Below are 13,871 nucleotides of genomic sequence, written 5' to 3'. Positions count from 1 at the left end.
TCCTCAAAAAAATCCACTAATATTGCTTACTTTTATTCTCTTGATTGACCGATCAGGCATACTTAAAACAAATATTTTATTTCTATTTAAATAAATATATATGTATTTGTTTTTCAAGACAGAGTTTCTCTGTAGCTTTGGAGCCTGTCTTGGAACTAGCTCTTGTAGACCAGGCCTCGAGCACACAGAGATCCACCTGCCTCTGCCTACCGAGTGCTGGGATTAAAGGTGTGTACCGCCTATGCCCAGCTACCTGTTTATATGTTTCTATAGGGTGATAAATGCAGAAAGTAAGTAAATTGTGTAACTTAAAGCAGTACAGTATGTTTGTCAGTAAGACTTAAAACTGTGGCTGGAGAGATGGCTTAAAGGTTAAGAAACTGTTTTTCCAGAGGACCTGAGTTCAATTCTGAACAACTACATGGTGGCCCACAACCATCTGTAATAAGATCTGGTGCTTTCTTCTGACATTCAGGGATACATGCATGCAGAACACTGTATACATAATTAAATAAATCTATTTTTTTAAAGAGGGACTTAATACCTAGGTGTTCTATCAGTGTGGGTACCTCTGTCCACTTCATTTTTTTTGGCTTTTGTTATCATTTTTCTTGTTATTTTTGTTGTTTGCTTGTCTTTTTTCTTCAATACTTGGTGAAGCTTTTCAACTGATTTTTTTTAAAGCTCTGTTCTAACAACAAATAATACTTAGAAACTACATACTCGACCAATTTTATTTCCATCCACTTTAGTTTCCTAATCTGTCATTTGTTTCCTTAGTATTTTCCACTATTTTTATCTCTTTTTGCACTTCTATCATCTAAGAATTTTTCATATTTTAATCCTCAGATGATTAACTCTGGGGATGGTCACTTTTATGTTTCCTTTATTGGAGGTTCTTTTTTTATCCCATGTTGTAGAAGAGAACATACACATGAATGTTACTGGCAGCTTGCCATGTACAAATTACTGTTAAAGGCTTGCATGGTGTGAGTGAACGCTCTAGCCCAGGTAATTTCTGAAGGAGAACAGAGTTGATCCTTTTAGATACTAACTAGATTCAGTGTTCCAAGAGGGTCTGTAGTAGTGGGGCTAGAGTGAGTTTTGGGATGACTTTCTGCCTTGGTCTGTGGTCTGTATCTATGAGGCCTGCTGGCTGGAGATGAGAAATAAAGCAGTTTGCTTTTAGGGTGATAAGCAGCTGCCTTTCCTATCACCAGCTCAGGATAAAACACCCCCAGAACAAACTGCAGAGATATACATGTTTATATACATAGGAATCCCATAAAACACAAAACCAGAAGCCATATTACATATGCTAAGGACCTGTACGATAGAAAATAAAATGCTCTGACTCAACACCATGAGACAAAGAGCCCCAAAGATGCTTTGAGTTTCTGTTGGCTGTCTACTGCTGGACATGAGGCTTACCCTTAAGAATGGATTGCCTCCCCACTTGACTCCCTCGAAGAAAATTAATACTTCATTCGCAAGTGACTATCTATTAGGAGTTACTTTTAGGTTAGGGATGGGGACCTGTGTTCTCTTCTTTCATCTCTGTGACCCCATCTGGTGCCGCCTCATGCAGCCCCTTTTGCACACTGCCACAGTCTCTGAGTTTGTGTGCACGAGTCATGTTGTATCTAGAAGGCCTTGGCTCCGTGGTGTCCTCTGTCTCCTCTGAGCCTTACACTCTTTCTACCTCCTCTTGGAGTTCCCAGAGTCCTGAGGGAAGGGGACTGATGAAGATATTCCTTTTAGGACTAAGTGTCTGTACATATTTGACTGTGGGCTTCTCCTTTTGTTTCTATTGGCTGCAAGAGGAAGCTTCTCTGATGATGGCTGAAAAAAGGCAGAGATCTATGAGTATAACAGAATGACATTAGGACTCATTTTGTTGTTGTACTCCTTTAGCAGAACAGTAGTATTTTGTTTTTCCTAGGTCCTTAGTCTGTCTAGTCTATTGCTCACTCCAGCAGGACTGGGTATGGGTTCCATCTCATGGAATGGGCCTTATTGTTTGGTTACTTGCACAAGCTTTGTGCCACCATCGCATTAGCATATTGCACCAGCATATTTCACTATTATATTGCACTAGCAGGTCAGTCTTGTAGACTGAAGGGTTTATAGCTCATTTGGAGTTTACCTTTCTCCATTGGTAGGTTCCAGAGTTCCTTACAGTAGCCTGAAATCTAGTCTATAGGAATGAAGCCTCTAAGTAGGCACCAGCTTGATTTCTCCATGTTCTATGTGTTGTTTAGAGATTGTCTTCATCAATAGGGCCTTACTGTTAAATTGTAGAGAGCCACCAATAGCCTTGGCAACAGCCGGGGTTATCTGAGGGTTCCCTTGGGACTTTCTGACCATGAGCTACATTATATGTAACCTATTTTTGGTACTGCAATCTCATTTGGTAATAGGAGATATCAAATTGTGGCTCTGTCTCCCCCATTATTTGGCAAATTCATTTAGATTGACTTCATATATGCATTTATGATAGGACGCTTCTACTGTATTAGGTTTCCATATGATACCTTCAAGTATTCCTTGGTTTTAGCTGTCTCTTTCTATTTCCTCACCCTTGCCCCCCCATTCCAGCCCTGACCCCAATAACCCCATCCACTCATAACTAAGTATTCTATTTGCCCTCTTGGGGAGATGCAACTTTCATCCTATCCCTTACTCTCTATTAAGCTCTGTGGTTATATGGATTGTAGCTTGCTTATAAATGATTTAACAGCTAACATCCACACATGAGTGAATATATATATAATATTTGCCTTTCTGGGTCTGAGTCAGCTCACTCAGGATGCTTTTTTTTTTTATAGTTCCATACATTTGCCTGTGAATTTCATTGATATAATGTCCGAGTAATAATTCATTATGTAAATGTACCACATTTGCTTTGTCCTTTCATCCATCAATGAACATCTGTGTTGTTTATTAATAGGTGGCTATTATGAGTAGAGTGCAATGAACATGGCTGAGCAATTGTCTCTGTGGTAGGATGAAACATCCTTTGAATATATGGCTAAGACTGGTATATAACTGGATCTTGAGCTAGAATGATTCCCACCTTTCTGAGGAACTGACACACTGATTTCAATGGAGACTGTTCAAGCTTGCATTCCCCCCAACAGTAGATGAATGTTCCCCTGTTTCCACATTCTCACCAGCTGTCACCTTTTTTTTTTTTTTTTTTTTTTTTTTGACGGTTGAAAAAAGTCAGTAGACTCTTTATTGCTTCTGGGGTGTAGGGCTCAGGAGCTCTTGGTGGGACGGGTCCGTTTCCTCTTCACCACCACAGGCTTCTGGCTTCGTAGGATGGCACTGGCCCTGCGGTTGGCCACCATGAGCAGATTGGGGTGGTACTTGTTCTTTCAGATCATGTGCCTGATGCTGTTCAGAGTGGCCCGTGCATTCTTGTTGATGGTGGTCCTTACGTAAGAAGTAGCTGGTTTGTGCTGACCGGATCTGCGTTTCATGACCAGCACGACCCCTTTGCAGTCGGCTGCGGGCTCCACTCCCACTGTCTTGCGGTGAATCAGCCCGTTGTAGTGGAAGGAGTTGCGGGCTTTCAGATTATTGGGTTCGGTGCTGTACGTCTGCTTATTCCTCTTGATCAGGAAACTGGAGCAGTTCCGAACGACCATCCATTGCAGATGCGCAGACATGGCGGAGTCTCCTCTCCTATGGCGGACCCAGCTGTCACTTTTAAAATTGAACTTGACAATCTTGATCGGTGTAAGATGAAATCTCAAAGTATTTTAATATGAATTTTAATATGACTAAGGGCACCGAACATTTCTTTAAGTGCTTCTCAGTCATTTGAGTTTCTGCTTTTTGTGAATTTTGTTTAGATCTATCCTCATTTTTAATTTTTGTTCTTTATTTTCTTGATGGTCAGTCTTTTGTGCATCTCTATGAAATTGGATATTAGCTTTCTAGTGAAGGTGTAGAAAACATTTTTCCATTCTGTAGGCCTCCTCTTTGTTTTAATGGTGGTGTACTTTGCCCTACAAACCCCTTCAGTTTCATGAGGTTCCATTTATTAACTGCTGTTCTTAATTTCTGTGTTATCAGTATTCTGTTCAGAAAGTCTTCCTGTGCCAACGAGTTTAAGACTATTCCCCATGTTCTCTTCTATCAGATTCAGTTTATCTAACCTCATGTTGAGATCTTTGATCCATTTGGAGTTGAGTTTTGTGTTGGGTAATACCTATGGAACTATTTGGATTCTTCAACATGCAGCCATACAATCTGACTAGCATCATTTGTTGAAGATATGTGTTTATTTGTTTTTGTTTTGATTTCAGTCCTGACTTTGATGCCATTCTGTGTCTTTTTATTGGAAAATTGAGAACACTGATTTTGAGAATTAACAATGAGTTATATTTGTTGATTCCAGTTACATTGTTGTTGTGGTGTAGGTTTTATTTTTAATTTTCTTCTTCTTTTGATCTAATATAATTTATTCCTTATATTTTCTTGAATGTGTTTAGTCTTTTCGGGTTGAATTTTTCTTTCTAGACCCTTTTTAGGACTGAATTTGTAGATAGATATTGTTAAAATTTGGTTTTATCTTGGAATGTCTTTCTTTCTTCATGCATTGTAACTGATTGTCTTGCTGAGTGAAGTCTGAGCTGGCATCTGTGGTCTCTTAGAGTTTGTAGACCATCTTTCCAGGCCCCTCTCACTTGAAGAGTCTTCATTGAGAAGTTAGGCATTGTTCTAATAGGTCTGTCTTTATTCATTATTTGGTCTTTTTCTTTTTCAACTTTTAATTTTCTTTTTCAGTTCTGCATGTTTAGTGTTTTGATCTTGTAACATGGGAAATTCTTTCTTGGTTCAGTCTATTTGGTGTTCTGTAAGCTTCTTGTACCTTGATAGGGACTTCCTTCTTTAGGTTAGGGAAATTTTCTTCTATGATTTTGTTGTTAGTATTGTCTGTCCCATTTACCTGGATTTCCACTCCTTCCTCTATTCCTGTTGTTCCTGAATTTTGAGTTTTTGTAGTGTTCAGATTCCTGGATGTTTTGTGCCTAGCTTCTTCTAAATTTAGCATTTCATTTGACCAAGTACCCATTTCTTTTGTCTTGTCTTCAAAGACAAATTCTTTTCCATCTCTTGCATTCTGTCAGTGAAGCTTGCCTCTGAGGTTCCTATTTGAGTTGCTAAATCTCTTAGTTCTAGTTTTTCCTCAGTTTGGGTTTCCTTTTTGATTCTATTTCCACTTGCATGTCTTGATCTGTTTTTCCATTTCCTTTTACTGTCTATGTTTTCATAGATTTCTTTAATCAATTGACTCATTTCCTCTTAAAGAACCTCTAACATATTCATAAGGCCTATTTTTAAGTCCTTGACTTGTGTTTCTGCTATATGGCATTTTTCAGGGCCTACTGTAGTAGGGTTGCTAGACTCTAGTAGAGAAATATTGTCCTGGATGTTATTGATTGTGCTTTTACACTGGCTTCTAGGCTAGTTTTGGGTGACTGTAATTCTAGCTACTGATATGTGGTCCTGTATTTTTCGGGTGGTTGTTCCATTCCTTGCATCCTGTCGCCCTCTCCAGGTGGAGGCTGTGTGTTGCCTGATAAGAAATGCTACTGAGATCCTGCCTGGTGTGGCCACTGGAGGTTCAAGCTAGAATGAGTTTCTGGTTTTGTGAGCTGACACTTAGGGATGAAAATGGACTGGGGAATGGGCTAGTGGAGTCCACAGGAGGAAGGAAAGGAGGGTATGCCGCGCAGATCTGCTCAGTGCTCTGGGAATGGGGGCAGAGAGGCAACATCTTGTAGTCTGCTACAGAGCTGGGGATGAGACTAGGGAATTAGATATGGAGCAAAAGGGTGAAAGTGAAAATCTGAAGATCTGAAGATTTCATAGTTGCTTCTGTGGCCAGCATAGCTGTATATAGTACAACATCCTGATGCTACAGGTCAGGGCTCAACAGTGAGCTTCCTGCCCATCTTGTACTTGTACTGGATACCCATTTACTTTCCTTTCGTTGGCCTAGAGAAGAGTTTACTATTTTCTCCAGGTCTTTAGAGGAACTACAGGGTTAACATAAAAGAATTTTTGGTTCTCCGTGTATCTTTATCCCTTCTCACTTGTACAAGGTCATCAGAATCTTTGCTATCTTGGCCTGCTCTTGCAGTGTTCCAACATCCTACAGCTCTCAGAGTTATGTGAGAGCCAGGGGAATAAAATGTGTAAGACTCTTAAAACCCAGAAGCTCTTCATAGGGACAGCAACAGCTTTTGCGTGCTGCTGACCGTGAGTTATTCTTAATTTGTTGCATTATGTTCTAAGTGAGATTTGGGTTCTCTTCTTCCTCAATACATTTTGTAAATTTGCTTGTTATGCTGTTCTTTCTCATGAGAGTGTAAAAAAAAAAAGAGTAAGTAAGTAGGAGAGAAAAGGATGGAATAGGAGGAGGGTGCACTTTTCACTAAAAAGATAGCTCAAAATAAAAGAGAATTTCTTTAAAAATAAAGACGGATTTTGTCACAGAGGAAAATACCATTTTGCCCTTGGGTAAAGACTAGAGTATCCCAAGATGGAAGAGGAGAGCTGAGGGCAATATCGGGAGGTTCTTTTGACTTCACAGGAGAACCGACAAAGTCGTAAAGACTTTGTGGAGGATGGAATTCCTAAAGTAAAATTTTGGTTCATTTTTATAAATCTTGAAACTGGTCCTCTTTTAAAAATTAGGTTAAGTTATTGATTTTCTCTGTAAGAAGACATTTAAAATCAGATTTTATGGTTAATCGAGATGATTATGTTTTTGTTGTCAGACATTTTAGGAAAGCGACATTAAAGAAGTCAAGTTTATTTAAGTATATGTTTTTAAAATCTATTAAATGGGGCCAATGAAATGGCTCAGCAGATAAGGTCACTAGCTACCAAGTGTGAGAATCTGAGCTCCATCTCAGGATCCACTGGTGGGAGGTGATAGCTGACTCCACACATTGTCCTCTGACTTCCACATTTGTCTGTAGACATATGTGCACATACTCAAAACAAAGAACTAAAACTCAATAAAAATTTAAAAATCTTTTAAATGCAACTTTATAGACAACTATTTTAGTTTGATTCTAGGCAAAGCCAACTATATTTCTTTGTCAGTTACTAAGCGTCCTGCACAACCATAATGGCTGGTCTAAGTCTTTTGTCATTCATAGTTTTGGTCATCACCACCAATAAATAAATAAATAATAACTGCAGATAAAAAAAAACAACAATCAAGCAAATATAGCTCTAATAAGTATTTCTTTTCCAAATTACTTTTTATAAAATGCTTCACATTATTGGTTTATTTTGTATACTTCTTTTCAATCTTTGTAATCGCTGTCTGTAGGATTTCCATAGAATCTGTCCCTGTGAGAAGAACCTTGAAAGATGCTAGGTCATCACACACAGGACAGGCAGAATTCAACTTGGAAGTGCAGTCCCGGTAGATAGGCAAAGAGCTGTCTACATTTTTTAGTTGTTAAAATTTGAAAATATAAAAGGGGTTTTGTTGGTGTTTACTTCTCAACATTCGTCATAATTCCCCTTTTCCCCCAATGTAGTATTAGGTCAGACAAACCAGGTGATGTCATCACAGTATCAGGGACAGTGGGAATGAAATTATCAGATGGTCAATCAGCAATGTCTTCAGGGAAAATTGTCCATAGACAAGAACAGGGGTACAGAGGTTGTCAGAATAGAAATTTTTAACCACCTTGAAATTGGTAGGAGAAGAGTAACAAGTTTCCACAGGAATTGTTAACAATTCTTTTCATACGGCCACAAGTCAAGATAGTTTGTAATATTTTTTTCTGGTGCAAAAAAAGAGAGAGTTTTTTGTCAATTTCTTTTAACTTTTATCCCCTGGCTTCTAGTTCTTAAAGTCATCAGGGAAAATTTTCTGCTATATGGGAAGCCTTCTCACTGTTATCACTTTTGGGTATGACTGGATGCAGGTGTCATTACTCACATGGGGATGGATGCAGGTGTCATTGCTCAGAGTGGAGAATGAAGGCACGTGGGGATGGATACCCACACTTTCTCCTTCCTGCAAGCACTTTTGAATTCAATATCCTTCCACCCTCCCTTCTCCAACAACCCCCATGCTCCCAATTTTGTCAGGCGATCTTGTCTGTTTCCACTTTCCAGATGAATCTATATGTTTTTCTTAGGGTTCACTTTATAACTTAGCCTCTCTAGGATCATGAACTACAGGCTCAATATCCTTTGTTTATAGCTAGTATCCACTTATGAGTGAGTACATACCATATCCATATTAATCTTTTTGGGTCTGGGTTACCTCACTGAGGATACTGCCTCTCTTAATGAAGCCTAACTTCCATATTCAACTTTTATGTTAATTAGTTTTTATGGTTACAGACAACATGAGTGTAGTATCCAGATTAATACCTGGAGATACAGTAGGCTCATTTTACTGTTTGGTATTTTCTATTTATTGTATTGAGGATTGAAGCCAAGGTATCACACATGATAGTAAGTGCTCTGTTCTTAACCAAGCTACATCCTTAATCTTAAAAGTATTTTATTGAAAACTAGGATTGTTGTAATAAGAGCGGCGGGGCTGCGTCCCCGGCACCCAGCCGCCCGCATGGCTACTTTATGCCCCGAAATAATTATACGGAAACTGTATTTTTTTAAATACTGTCTGGCCCATTAGTTTTAGCCTCTTATTGGCTAGCTCTTACATTTTGATCTAACCCATTTTTAATATTTTGTGTAGTACCACGAGCTGGCTTACCAGGAAAGATCTTAACCTGCGTCTGTCTGGAGTGAGAGAATCATGGCGACTCACTGACTCAGCTTCTTTCTCCCAGCATTCTGTTCTGTCTACTCCACCCACCTAAGGGTTGGCCTATCAAATGGGCCTAGGCAGTTTCTTTATTAATTAACCAATGAAAGCAACAGATTATAAAGAAATTACTCCCACATCATAGGATCTTTCTGCTTTACCTCTGATTATTTAAGCAATTGTGTGTGTGTGTGTGTGTGTGTGTGTGTGTGATTTTATGTATGATGCATGCTTTTGCGTGAGTGCGTCTATGTGCCTCTGCACATTCATTTGGATGACCAAGGAGGCTATCGAGTGTTTTCTGCTACTGCTATTTAGGCAGTCACCCTATTCTTTGCCATATAGAACAGACCACAGAATCTCCAAATTCATCATGCAGTACTATATTCCTGTGTCTTAAGGAACATGATGCTGATTTTTCTCCCTGGGCTGCCATGCCTTATCTTCCCCAGCAGGCTTCAGTAGTTCATTTCTTTCATACCCTACTCTTGTACTTCTGAGTAAAAGGATCTGATATTGCCTTTCTTATGAAAGAACTCTTTGGTTCCCTGTGCCTGTACTGTTGACACATTGAATACACCACACCATCATGCTTGACTTGGTTTCCTCAGGATCCCTACCAGGAAGTGAGGACCTGCTTTGGATACACTGTGGGCAGCTATGGCGTGCAGTAATGAGTGATGCTCCACAAGGCTCTGCAAACATCCAGTACCTGAGTGAGTTAAGAGACCATGCTTGCACATCTGACCAAGTGATTCTTTTTCTTCTTTTTTTTATTACTTTACAAATAATACCAACCAAATTCCCACTTCCTCCCCTCCTCCAACTCCCTTCCTGCTCCCAGACACCCATCCCCCACCCCCTCCAGTCCTAAGAGAGGGCAAGGCAGCCTGTTCTATGGGAAGTCCAAGGCCCTCCCCACTACATCCAGGCTTAGGAAGGTATGCATCCAAATAGAATAGGGTCCCACAAAAGCCAGTACATGCAGTAGAGACAAATCCCAGTGCCACTGTTATTGGCCCCTCAGTCTGCCCCAATTGTCAACCACATTCAAAGGGTCCATTTTGATCTCATGCTCATTCACTCCTGGTCCAGCTGAAGTTGGTGAGCTCCCATTAGCTCAAGCACACTGTCTCCTTGAGTGAACAAACTCCTCGTGGTCCTGACTTCCTTGATCATATTCTCCCTTGTTCTGCTCTTCAACTGGACCTTGGGAGCTCAGTCCAGTGCTCTTATGTGGGTCTCTGTCTCTGTCTCTGTCTGTCTCCATCTATCCCAGGACAAAGGTTCTATGGTGATATTCAAGATAGTCATCAGTCTGACTATAGGACAAGGCCAGTTCAGGCACCCTCTCCTCCACTGTCCAGGGTCCTAGCTGGGGTCGTCCCCATGGACTCTTAATAACCCCTCCAGAGCCAAGTCTCTTGCCAACCGAAAAATGACTCCCTCAATTAAGATATCTCCTTCCCCATTCCCATATCTGTCCTTCCTCCATCTCAAGCATTCCACTCCCCCAAGCTCTCCCCAACCCTCCCCTTCTCCCCCCTCTCTCCACTACTCCAGGAAAAAGTTTGGAGCATGGAGGCAGGGTGGGTAGAGGGAAGTTTCAAGTGATTCTTAAGTTCCTGGGCCACAGCCATTCCTTCTCCAGATTTAATCATTTTCCCAGACACAAGTTCTCAGCATTTTAATATTTGGTGTCAGTGTTTGGCTTACTGCCATATGTTCCTGTTTTAATATTATGGGATAGAAATCTCTGTCTTCTGACTTAATGGTCCACATCTTTCTTTGTCTATATATCTGTGTATTTATGTATCTCACTGTCTATCTTTCTATCTACATAATACAATCTATTTATTAGCAGACTTAGACATAATCTACAACAGATATCTGAGCATTTGACTATGCCTCTGAAGTATTTCTTTCGAGGTCATCTTTGCAGTCTCCTCCTTCCTGCAATTTATTATTAGTAATCCTCATAATTAGTATTTAGTTCCATTCACATCACATTCATGATGCTGCTGTCTCTCTGTGTCCAAGCAAGCTCTTTTGTTCCAGTAACTATTTTTTATAATTAATAAGTAAATGACATATTTATTCTGATATGGTTGAGACCTCACAATTGACTTCTAGCCTTCCATATTTAAGAATCTACATTACATGGTCTACGGTAGGTTGCAAAATCAGTCAAATTTAGGTGGACCACACATGAGTTCATGACCTTTGCTTGACTTGTGGTCTTATTCCAAGATTCTGGCATCAGAGAATGACCTAATAATCTACTGTGTGGCATGAATTGCAATTTGTGTGTGTGTGAGTGATTGCATGTGTGGTGCATGCTTTTGAGTGAGTGCATCTCTGTGCCATTGTACATTCCTTTAGAGGACCAAGGAGGCTATGGAGTGTTTGCTGCTGTTGGTCTTCTTTTTTATTACCTTGAGACAGAATCTATCACTAAACTAGGAGTTTGCTATTTTGCCTAGAGTCACTAGTCAGTGGGCTCCTGGTGGCTTCCTGTCTCCATTCCCTAATGCAGTCAGGAGAAATAATATGCAATCAAGTCTGAGTTTTTACATGGGTGCTGGAGATTTGAACTCAGTTTCTCATGTTTGTGTACCAAGCACGTTTACTTTGTAAACATCTGTCATCCCTGAAGTAGAATCTTCATAGTTTCCCTTGACAGCCTACTCCTCTTCTCTTCTCTGCCCATATTGTGTTTGTTGTCAAATGATGTCATACTTACCTTTAACATCCATCAAATAAACTCACACCAGTCCAGACTTATTACCTCAAACACACATTAGACTGTAATTTTATCAAGTTGCCATCATTGCTTTGTTCAGCCACAGCTTTCTCTCTCTCTGCTGTCAAGAACTTGACTCCCACTGATGTACAGTGCTGGAGTAATCTTTCCAAGATGCAAAGCCGTCACATCTCCTTAAAATCTTCAGTGAGTAACTAAGCCCCATGCTTGAGGGACCTGCATGCTTCTCATACCCTCTCTCAACATCAAACACTTTCTCCCACTCTCCACTCCAGCCTCTTGGTTCCTGAAGGAACCTGGTACCACCTCCATCCCTTCATGACACAGGACATTGCATGTTACATGTGATGATGTGTTGCTTGTCTCTGTCTGGACCCTTGCTTTCCCCCATTTTATTTAATCCTTTAGAACTTTTCCTGGGCATTGCTTCTTTAAGGAATGTCTCATTTTTTTGACTCTGTCGCATTAATGATTTTTTATTGTATGTGCGATTATATGATTAATGGTTGTCTTCTTGACTTTTATTCCCTGAGAACAGATCACATGTTGATATTAATCATTCTTGTGTCCCTGATACTCAATGATTTTTTGGAAAGATAGTCATTCAGCACATTTCTGCTAACAGGAAAGTTGATCAGTTTTTCTCTTTCTTTGCAGATTTTCCATCTCATTAATAATGACCATTTAGAGGAGACAGAGTAAAGGATATTTGCATGATAAATATTTCTAAATTCAGGTCGGAGACACAGAGAGCAGCAAGAATGGGTAATTTTAAATTTAAAATATTATTTATAACATTATAACATTCATGCTTCACAGATTAAACAGTTAAAATAGCTACATTACTGTTTCTTATTTCTCAAATAATAACTGTGAGCTCACTTAAAAAGACTGACTAAAAATATCCCTCTTATTTCCATTTTTAGAAGAACGTTACACAGGAATTTTAGAGGAAATGTCAAAATTAATCTTGGAAAATATGCCAAAGGCTGAGTAAGTATTTTTGTGGTAATCAAGAGTTTTGAAATCATGTGTAATATTCCCCTTTCCTCTAGAGATATTTGACTTTATATTGATGTGTAGCTGCATCTGTGTGTGTGTGTATGTGTGTGTATGTGTGTGTGACAGAGAAAGAGAGAGAGAGGGAATTTGCATTACATACATGATAGAAGTATATGTAATTGTATGCAAATATGTATTCAGCACTTTAGGTTGTTAATGTCAATGAAATAATAACAACTGTACTGTTTGGGGGTATTATGTTATTCATATGAGCTTTGTTCCAACACTTTTCTTTTTTAGCTATTCCAGTTTATTCAATGATTTTGTTGAATCTGAGTTTTTTCTGATTGACGGAGACTCCTTGCTTGTCACGTGTGTGTGTGAGAAGTCGCTAAAGCCAGGGCAGAGTCTCCACTTCTTCTACCTGGTTGAGCGCTACCTGCTGGATGTCATTAGCAAAGGAGGACATTTTGCCATAGTTTTCTTCAAGGTAACATAGACCACCTGAGCTTTTTATCCTCTGAAGACTGAAAACAGAGTTCATTTATATGATTAGTTAGAAACAAGGAATTTTGTCGCTGAAGCTGGCCTTAAACTTATGATGCCCTTGCTTTTGCTTCCCAAGTAAAAGGATTTAGGGTGTGCACCACCACCCCTTGCTATAAATAATTTTTTATAAGATTTTATAAACATTTTCACCACTGACTGCAGAGCAAAATACATTTTTTAAAGTTCAGAAAATGAGATGTAGCCCAAGGCAAGGAGGTTCAGAGTTGGAAGCCACCCGATCCTCACTTAGTGATTTGATGAGTAGTTTAACCAACCTGGAAAGACCTTAAAAAAAAAAAAAAGATCTAGAAATGCAATTTAGTGATAGAAGACTTGCCTAGTGTGTGAAAGGTTGTAGGCTCAATCTCCAGAACAAAAAATAAACAAAACAAAACAAAGTTAAACAATTTAAAGGGAAGAGGAGAACAAAGCAATTACCTAGCATTGCAGTGTTCTGGAATGAGCACAGTTAGATTGTTTGTAATGTGTAGTGATGGGAAACTTTAGTGGACAGAGTCACAAGAGTTGGTGAACTTCTGAACAGTGGCCCCACTGACCTCAGTTCTACTTCTCCAACTATAAGAACTACTTTGACTTCAAAACTCAGCAGGCAACTTATTTGAATACATTGTTAGGTGTATCTGAGCCCATGTGAACTCACTAATCCTATTTTGCTGTTGTGTGCTCTGTTATGAATAATGATGATGGAATATAATATTTGGTGTAATAAATAGA

The 13,871-nt window shown here is 39.4% G+C and overlaps 1 protein-coding gene and 1 pseudogene across 1 annotated transcript in view; one reads left to right on the top strand and one right to left on the bottom strand.

Moving 5' to 3' along the window:
* Nucleotides 1-3,225: 3,225 nt before the first annotated feature.
* On the bottom strand, nucleotides 3,226-3,695 carry LOC130863001 (60S ribosomal protein L28-like; annotated as a pseudogene).
* Nucleotides 3,696-12,270: 8,575 nt separating this feature from the next.
* The window catches only part of LOC130863002 (probable ATP-dependent RNA helicase DDX60), a 76,579-nt gene continuing 74,978 nt past the window's right edge, over nucleotides 12,271-13,871 (top strand). Inside the window, exons 1-3 of the mRNA XM_057752865.1 lie at nucleotides 12,271-12,350; nucleotides 12,512-12,578; nucleotides 12,888-13,077. Coding sequence (XP_057608848.1) covers nucleotides 12,299-12,350; nucleotides 12,512-12,578; nucleotides 12,888-13,077 — 309 coding nt within the window. The 5' untranslated portion in view covers nucleotides 12,271-12,298. The remainder of the gene's footprint in view (nucleotides 12,351-12,511; nucleotides 12,579-12,887; nucleotides 13,078-13,871) is intronic.

The sequence above is a fragment of the Chionomys nivalis genome, chromosome 20 (genome assembly GCF_950005125.1).
Source record: "Chionomys nivalis chromosome 20, mChiNiv1.1, whole genome shotgun sequence".
In the NCBI taxonomy this organism is placed as follows: domain Eukaryota; kingdom Metazoa; phylum Chordata; class Mammalia; order Rodentia; family Cricetidae; genus Chionomys; species Chionomys nivalis.
The sequence above is the reverse complement of the archived record's forward strand: the minus strand, read 5'-3'. Positions and strand labels throughout refer to the sequence as shown.